At 50.0% G+C, this 9,695-nt stretch overlaps 1 protein-coding gene across 1 annotated transcript; it reads right to left on the bottom strand.

The window, feature by feature from the left end:
• Window positions 1–862: 862 nt before the first annotated feature.
• LOC135999515 (olfactory receptor 14J1-like) lies at window positions 863–1,822 on the bottom strand. Its single transcript, XM_065653086.1, has one exon. It carries the CDS (start codon window positions 1,820–1,822, stop codon window positions 863–865), a length of 960 nt encoding a protein of 319 aa, XP_065509158.1.
• Window positions 1,823–9,695: the final 7,873 nt, after the last annotated feature.

The following is a 9,695-nucleotide window of genomic DNA, read 5'->3' on the forward strand; positions in this document are numbered from 1 at the left end:
GGTCCACATGGGAAGGACCACAGGGGTGTGTGAAACTGCAAGTAAGTTCTACCTGGGATGTACAGACCACTCGTGCAACCTTCACACCAGATCAGTCTGAGAGGGGCAACAGGACAGGGTCAGTTGTGTTGCTCATGGTTGTGTAAGTGCTGCTGTTGGTGTGGTGGCTGTGAGGGCGCTGTTGCCTGTTGGAGTTGGTCTGTGTCAGATTGTCTGTGTCCATCTTTGTTTCCCTGCAGATACCTGCGTTTAGTGCTTTCCCTTTGATGACTCCACCGTGGGCCATGTCTCACTCTGTGGGGTCCTGTCACTGCCCACCTCAGGCACAGCCGGTCCGTGTGTATCTCATGGGCTCTCAGGCAGCTCCAGATTCCTCTCCGGGAGGATTGTCCTCTGGCCCATCATGCACTGGGACAGCCCAGTGTGGCTGTATTTCATGACCACTCCCCATCTCCACTGTCAACAGACAGCAAGGGTTGTGTCTTAAATCACAACTCTGTTGTGAATCAGCTTCCAAGGTGGCATCGAGCTTTTTCCTCAGGCCCTTTTGAGGGAAATTCCTGGGCCTGTTGTTAAAAACAGCTTTGGAAGAACAACCAAATCTTGAGGAACTGCACTCTGGAGATGTCATTTTGTTACAGAGATGCTATGGGAGACTAAGCTCTGACACAGTGTTAGAAAAAGATTTATACAGGTTTCAGGTGTTTTAAAACTATTTATAATGGGTTCATTATTCAGGATAGTGAGCTAAACATGAACAGTTATGTACCAACATAATAACCATAAATAACAATATGGGTAATGCTAACAAAGTAAAAGGGATAAAACAGGGTACAGGCCTGCATTGGGATACAATTAGACATCATTTGTGGACAGTGATGGAAAGATGATGAGTATTGACAAACGCCCATGAAATCACTTTCCTAATGGACTCCTTGAGCTCCTGGTTCCTCATGCTGTAGATGAGGGGGTTCACTGCTGGAGGCACCAATGCGTATAGAACAGACACCACCAGGTCCAGGGATGGGGAGGAGATGGAGGGGGGCTTCAGGTAGGCAAACACGGCAGTGCTGAGGAACAGGGAGACCACGGCCAGGTGAGGGAGGCACGTGGCAAAGGCTTTGTGCCGTCCCTGCTCAGAGGGGATCCTCAGCACGGCCCTCAAGATCTGCACATAGGACAGCACAATGAACACAAAACACCCAAATGATAAACAGATACTAACCACAAGAAGCCCAGCTTCCCTGAGGTAGGCATCTGAGCAGGAGAGCTTGAGGATCTGGGGGATTTCACAGAAGAACTGCTCCAGGGCATTGCCCTTGCACAGTGGCAGTGAAAATGTATTGGCCGTGTGCAGCAGAGCATTGAGAAACCCAGTGGCCCAGGCAGCTGCTGCCATGTGGACACAAGCTCTGCTGCCCAGGAGGGTCCCGTAGTGCAGGGGTTTGCAGATGGCAATGTAGCGGTCGTAGGACATGATAGTGAGAAGAGAATACTCAGCACCAAACAAGAAAGCTAAAAAGAAGACTTGGGCAGCACATCCTGCATAGGAAATGACCCTGGTATCCCACAGAGAGTTGGCCATGGATTTGGGGACAGTGATGGAGATGGAGCCCAGGTCGAGGAGGGCGAGGTTGAGGAGGAAGAAGTACATGGGGGTGTGGAGGTGCTGGTCACAGGCTATGGTGGTGATGATGAGGCCGTTGCCCAGGAGGGCAGCCAGGTAGATGCCCAGGAAGAGCCAGAAGTGCAAGAGCTGCAGCTCCCGTGTGTCTGTGAATGCCAGGAGGAGGAACTGGGTGATGGAGCTGCTGTTGGACATTTGCTGATGAGCATGGGGCACTGTCACAGGAGCAAAAGACAGTGATAAGTTAGGGGAGACTTCTCTGAGCAAAATCAAAGCCATTTCTCATACACCCTCCCCTGCTCCACACCTCTTGTCCTTTTCCAGACCTTCCTTCGGGTCCGTGGCTGAGCCCTGGGTGGTGCTGGCTGGAGGTGCCGTGAGGAGCAGGGCCTGTGCCCGCTGGCTGCCCAGGAGTCAGCCCTGCTCTGCAGCAGGGGTCATGGAACGGGGGGCAGGGTCCAGTCCTGGGGTTCAGCTTTGTCAGATGGAACCATGCCATGTCTCACCCTTTCCTAATGTCTCAGCACCCCATGTTTGCCCAGGATACACACGGCTCATTTCAAAAACCCAACAGCATTTTCTCTGTCACAGCATCTCTGAGCTTCTCCATGGGGCTTTCAGAGAACACAAAGAAGTTGTAGGACAGGTTTACATCCTGGAGGGAAGATCACAGATCAGAAGGACACCTGAAGGATATGTCCAAGTGCCCTAATGATGGCATTTGATTCAGGGAGACTCAGCTCATTGCCCAGCCCCACACACTGCATTGCCCACAGCCCCACAGGGCAGAGCAAAGCTGGGACACGTGTTCCCATGGACACAGCTGCAGGAAAGGACCCACAAGATCAGGCTGTGACTGTGCAGCTGAAACTCCCATCCCCAGAGAGCCTGACAGCAAGAACCAGATCACACCAACAGTGACCCAGAGCAGTGGAGCAAGAAGGAAACTGCGGTGTGAGAGAGGCCAGGGCAGAGGCAGCCGGGCACTCAGACAGCGTCACCCTTGCCCAGCTGTGCAGCCACCTCCCACACACCAGCATTGCCGGGCAGCTGCTCTCAGCCCCTGTGCTCTGCAGAGGGAACTGGAGCTCTGGCTGCACAGGAGCTGCTTCATGCCTTGGAGCCCCCGGCCCTGAGGGCAGAGGCTTTGCTGGGTGGGAGAGGAGGCGAGGGGGCTGCTCACAGGAGTGATCTGCACTGCAGGGGATCATACAAAGATTTCTGAATTTTCCCTCCCACAACATTTCTGGTTTTGGTTTCTTCTTCCCTTATCACATCTCTGCTGTCTGGAGATTTTCCTCCTGGGAGGTGTTTCCCTGTCCATGTCTCTTCCCTGTCAATGCTCACAGATCATCCCATGCTCTGTGCCCTCAGGCTGGCCCTACAGATCCTGCCTGTTCACAGGGCACTGCCTGGGGGCATCTTCCTGTTTGCAGGTTGGGAAATAGGACAAGTCAGATAAAGGCTGAGGGGTGCAGCAAAGGTGATGCAAGTGCTGTCCATAGGCAGAGGGATGGTGAAGGGATGTTATCAGTGTTCTGGCAGACATACTCATCACTCAAATTTGCAGTTCAGGAGTCTCAATGACTTTTTTAAGCATGAGGGCTCATTTTCATTTTATCCTTTACTGCACACCCCACCCCTTGGGATAAGAAACTGAAAGGCAGGCTCAGGAAAGCTCCTTATCTGTCTGCTAATCCTTGCATTGATCTTGTCCTTGGGGCATCCCCTTGGAAAACTCCTGTGGGTGATCTGGAGCTGTGAGGAGCCCTGACCCACACAGCAGCCTCTCCACAGCACAAGCACCTTTCCTGCCCTGATAGGGGTCACTACTTCCCCCACAGCTTCTCCCCACAGCACCGTGGGGATCTCCCCGGGCAGGCTGAGCGCTGACCCTGGCAGGCGGCAGAGTCCCTGCCCCGGCACAGCCCTGGGGTGCAGGGACCCTGCTCTACAGATGCACATCTCTACAACCATCCCTGGGAGAAAGAAGCCATCATGTCCTGTCCCTCCAATGGTGCAGCAGGGAAGCCCTGCTCTGGGGAACATCCTCCTCAATATTAGAGACACTGAGAGAGCCCTCCTGAAAAGTCTCATAAACTGTAAGAGGTACCAGCTTTAGATCTTTCCAGGAACTGCAACTGCATTGCCCTGCACTCAGAAACTTACCATGCTAAGGGCTGTGAGGATTATTCTCCAAGTGAGCTCTCATCTGTCCTCCCACCCCAGACTGCGTTTCCCCTGTCACCCTGGCTCCTCTGTCCTCGGTGCTGCAGGCAGAGCCCTCAGCCCTGCTGCGCTTTGCAGAGGAGCTGCTCCTGGGCAGAGCTGTCTCTCTGCAGCGCTGCCGCTTGCCATGAGCTCCCTGTGTCCCAGGAGCCCAGCCCAGCTCAGCAGCACAGGAGCAGCCCACGATGTCCCTTCCTCTGTCCCCTCTGGGCTCCCTCCAGCTGTCCCTGGGGCTCCAGGGTCACATCCTTTGAAACAACCTCAAGTAATCAGTGATGTCGATTCTCTCTCTTCAGCAGTGACACTTCTTGCCAGCATTGTGTTCTTTGTATTAAAAAGTAAATTGGTATGAGGATCATCTTTTCTTCTCTCATCATTAGGCAGGACAAAAAGAACGTTACATGAAAGGATCTAATTTCTAAAAACTGGAGGAGGAATATGTTCACCTGAATGAATTTAGGCATTATATTTTGGTTTTATACTCATAGGTCTAGAGAGATATCCAGCAATCTTTTGGCCACGTCACGTCTGTGCTCTGAAGCAAAGCCTTTGCACACATGGGATCTTGGACACTTGGTACCAGGTTTCCACGGGGCAACTCAGAGGTTTCCTGGTGCCACAGCTGGGGTGGTTCAGCCCAGATGTGAGGCAATGTCCTCAGCCAGGGACCTGACTGGCTGAGCTGGAGCTGTCAGTGTTGCAGACAGAGCTGTGACACGGATGGAATAAACTGCCAAGGCAGGGTGGCAGAAGTTAGTTCATCTGGTCTGCAAGGACAGCAGCCTCCAAGCACAGCAACAGGCCAGAGAAAACTCAGTCTAGACCTGTAAGGCAATTCAAGAGCCCTATAATGAGCTGTTACTACTGCAGGAACAGTTAAAGGAGAAACAAAGACACCGTGTGGGTACGGATTAATCTAATAAGGGAGAGAAGTGATATTCTCTGTGTCTCTGGTCCTCCATCTTCACCAGCAAGCTCTCCCAGGCCTCTGTGACTTGAGGCAGGAATCTGGAGAACAACCAGCAGTGGATGGGGATCAAGTCAGGGTCCCTGGAACTAACACAATCCTGACCAGTCTATGGGACAGGAGGGGCAGCATCCCAGGAGCTGAGACAGCAGGACCATGTCACAGTGAGGCCACTCTCCACCATCTTTGAAAGCTCATGGAGACTGGGGGGACTCCCTGACCACTGGCAGCTCTCACACATCGTGTGCACTTTTCGAAATGGCCAATGGTTGAGTGCTGTGGTTTGCTTGCGGGGTGAAAATAAAACCGTGGCAGATGTATTGTTAACTCCCTCTTCCACCCCTTCCCCCTTCAGCCCCTCCCTCTCCCCTCATCCCACTAAGGACAGGCAATTGGGAGGAGGAAGAAGGACAGAGACAAGAGAGTTGGAAAAATTAAAAATGTTTTACTAATGCTACTAATATGAAATAGAGAAAATAATACAAAATATACAAAACCAATCTTGAAAGTCCCGGCAGCTGCTCCGGCAGATGTGGGGCCGGCCCCCGAAGTCCTGGGCTGGACACTGCAGCCAACCGGAGCTGGATTCAGTCTGTCACTAGCCCTCAGTTTGCAGGGACAACTCGCAAGGTCCTCTCCCAATGCTGGCCATAAGGAAAACAGGGATGAGATCCTCGTGATCCCCCACTTTTATATGAAATATGACGTTAATGGGGTCGAATACTTTAGTTGGTCAATTTTCAGTTCACCTCCTGCTTGCACATCTCGCGAGATGCATTATTATCAATGACCTTGTGTTCCATTGCTATGTCTACCAAAACATGTATCTAACTTTCAGGAAACCTGCAGTTAGTAAGAAGACTTTAGATGACAGGGAAATTCACTAAAAGAGCAACTTGTTTCTGATAAAACCAGGACAGTGAGCAGGGTAACTAAAGGCTGTGTCCCAGAGCATGTCCACCCTGACCCCATTTCTGGGTGTGTGAAAGAGAAGGTGACAGGGTTTACCCAGGGCAGGTTGTCCCTGTCCATCCTCTTTGCTTTCTGTGAGGAAAGGACTGTGTTGCTGGATGCGGGGAGAACATTGATGGTCCGTTACCTGAAGTCAGCAAGGCATTCAGCATCATCCCGTGCAGTATTCTTCTGTATAAGGTAGGATAAAACCCTGAGTAATCTGGTCTGACCCTGCTTTGAGCAGGAGGTTGGTCAAGACACCTCCTGAGATCCCATCCAGCCTGAATGATGCTGTCCTTCCTTCCTCCTCATATTTTCAATTTAGAGAAATCTCTCAGGTTCCGTCTGATCACAGAAATACATCACATGAGGTGCAGGGCTGCTTTAAAAGTACCCAAACAGGCCTGACAACAACTTCTGCACTCTTTTCATTTGCCCAAACCCAAGTTCTTCTTTTTTGCTATACTCATGCCCAACTTGTTAACCCTTTCAGAGCAGGTTGCTCAAGAGGTGTCAGCATCCATGTACAGAGCCTGTACATCAGACAGATATCAAAGCCACCATTACAGACATGATGACGAAGCACTTGACAAGCTCCTTGAACCCAGGAATCAGCATGTCTTGTCTCCTGAGATGCCATTGAACACCTGAACTTTAAGTGAAGAGTATGTGAGGGTTTTTTTGTGCATCCTGGCTTGTCTCATGACCCATGTGGTGCTTCAGGCTATGAAGAGAATCAAAACCAGCCATTTGACTGGGGTAGTTCCATTTTACATGGTGTCACGCAGGGCAGATGAAGGAGCTCAGAAGTCCAGAGTCTGCTGCACAGTTGGGACTTTTGAGAATGGAAATGCAGGTAACAGTGTTGTGTCAGTGCACACTACATAAAGATTCTGGCTTCCTTTGTGCCTTCTTGCTGACCTGGGATCTGTTCCTTGGCCTTCTTTGTCTCAAAAAGAAACTATTCTCCTATGCCACCTCCACCTCACACCAGGGAAAAAAAAGGAGAAAAGTTATGAAAGAAGCATGATTTGGGGGTAATTCTGTCCAAGAGGTGTACTCTTTATACAATAGAAAAAAAAAAAGAGAGAAAAAGCATTGTTTTAAGAACTTCTCTCAAGACAACTACTGAGGTGTAGTAGATGTTTTGAAAAGCAAGAATGACTGTTAGGAATGAAACTAAAGACTTTTAGTTAATCATCATCATCAGTGAGAATAAGGAGTTCCCTGTTACTGTTATTAGTGGTAGTACCACTGTTCTAAAACATCCTTCAGAGCATCTCGATTTTTCCTGGGCTCCAAAGCTCAGCCTGCTCAGATTTTGGAAGGATTGCTTCAAACCCCTGTGACCCAAATCTCTACAACAGTCTTTCCTCAACAGTCTTTTACCCCAGGAAGGGTAAAACTTCCAATGTAGGCACCAAACCAGTGCCCAACCTGCCTGGATAGCCAGGAGAGCTGTGCAAAGCAACAGCCGCACTCAAGGGGAGTTGGAGGTGATGGGAATTGAAATGGTTTCACCCCAAATCATAGAATCATGGCATCATAGAATCATTTAGGCTGGAAAAGACCCTTAAGAACATGGAGTCCAACCATAAATCAAACACTGCCAAGGCCACCACTAAACCATATCCCTAAGTGCCACATCTCCACATCTTTTAAATAATTCCAGGGACGGAAGCTCAAATCTTTAGCTGGCGGGACACCATTGGCTGCAGTTAGACATAAGATACTTGTCATGCCTGTGAGTTCAGACCTCGCTGGCAGAATGTCTCACAGCCCTCACTGAGGAGACCAGGGTGCTGGGGGGATGGGAGCACGTTTCAGTTTCCCAGGTCCCAGGACAGAGCCCAAACCATCCTTCCCTTCAACTCTCCCATCCAGTTTCTTGAGATGCAAAGTTGGTGGGCCTTCTGTGGATAGTCATGTGTAAAAGGCGTGAATAATCCTTCAAGTGTTTGTGTACTTTGTCTAGGAATGCCAGTTTTTAAAGAAAAAAAAAAAGTTTAACATGCTTACATTTAAATATCTGTAACATAGTACTCTGCGTCTGTGGTAGCCCCTCCAATGACAATTAAATAGGTATTTGCACTATAAGACCATACCTCATCCACAAGTACACATCTAAGTGGTTCAGATGAAGGCTGGTTTGGCAAAAGTCACCCTTTGTGTCCCCAGGTGCACGGACACTGCTCATGTGCCTCTGCAGAGAGTGGCAGAAGCTGGATGCCCTTCTCGGGACAGACTCCTTCCAGGAGAGACACAGGGGTAACTCATCAGGTCTTCACGGCAGTTCACTCAGCATCAGTTTTGACATATTGGGTGCTTCCTGTGACTACCCTTTCTGCACAAATGATCATAAAAAGACACCCATTTAGTAAGCCATGGTCATAAAGGGGCTCTTATGGACAAGAAAGCTCACCATGAACTCTGGGGAGAGCGAGGAAGTTTATAGTAAGCACCAGGAAGAACCAAAGAGCTCAAGGCCTCTTCTGAAGAGCGGGAGGCCCTGAGCAGCAGAGATTGGCCATGTGTAGGTGTGGGAGAGGGACAGGGCATGTCAGGGAGAAGCAATGAGATGGCTGATGGTTTAGTGAACCCTTACAGCCATGGCTGAGCCCAGGAATGGAAAGCAGTTGTTGTCTGCAGGTGGAGGAGGAATAGGAGCAAGACTTTCCTGGGAATATGGAAGGAAGGAAGAAAGGCCTCTCTTGGGCTAATCATATATGGCAGTGACATTTCCATCTTGTGGGCATGGCTGTGCCTGGGAGATGGGGAATGGCTGCTGCTGGGGGTGGCTGTGCTCAGGCATGGCCCATGAGGTTTCCCTGCTCTGCTCCTCTCTTACACCGCCCAGTCCTGGATGGACCTCAGGAAATATCCATGAACCTGGTGGATGCATGAACATCCTGGAGTGATGGGATATGGATCCAAATAGAGGATTCAAGCAAGTTTGAGACTGGGACATTGAGGTGATTGGTGACCATTGCCAGGGGTATAAAAGAAGATTGATGAGTTGTGAAGAACTCACAGGCATTTCCAACTCCACAGAAAACCAGAGCCTTGTAGCTAAAGCAACAGCACTTGACATAAAACCCACCCCCAAAACACAAAACACTCACACTGACCCCACGAAAAGCCTTGAAAAACATTTGAGAAAAATCTACCAGGTCCCAGGGGTCAAGTCTCAGCCATTCTGGTGATAAACAAGCATCAAAGGCTGACAGGGCATCAGAGCCACCTCCACATTGCCCTCACCACCTGTAACCAGTGTCTCCAAGTCTTTCCTTCACCAGCCTCCAGGGACAGGGACCTCGACTGGTTGTTTCCTTCACAGCTGTGTCAGTGCTGGCCCTTCATGGGGTCCCATGCACCCTCAGAAACTTGAGTTCCACTTCTGCCTTTCACTTCATCAGAGGTTTGTTCCTTCTTTCAGCAGCTGCAGTTCACGATCACGGCAGCAGAGGGCTCATTAACATCCAAAATGCCCTTACAAGCCAAGGCTCTGTGCATCGTTTTCCTAAAGGCTTCAAGTCTGGTCTTGATGATTAGGGAGATTTCAGGAATAGCCAAATAGAGAGCATTTCCATAATAAAGAAGAATAAATCAGTATTTCTTCTATTGTCTTTGCCCCTCTCCCTCCTCCCCGTTTCCCAAAGAGGTGGTATCTTATTGATCTGGAGCATTTTCTGATGAAGACAAAACAATATGTGTAGGAAAGTGGGTGCCTGATGCACCACTTGAGTGAGGAGACAGGCCAGGACAGCTCAAGAGGAATCACACTCCTCTGGAGCACAAGGCTGTCCTGCAAGGTTTCTCAGATTTCCTGAGCTCCTTCACCCATCAGACAGACTTCCATGTCACCACCTGTATTGGCTGCTGTCCCTCAGTATGTCAAAGTCTTCTCCTCTGGAGCCC

This window comes from Caloenas nicobarica, chromosome 28 (genome assembly GCF_036013445.1).
Source record: "Caloenas nicobarica isolate bCalNic1 chromosome 28, bCalNic1.hap1, whole genome shotgun sequence".
Lineage (NCBI taxonomy): Eukaryota > Metazoa > Chordata > Aves > Columbiformes > Columbidae > Caloenas > Caloenas nicobarica.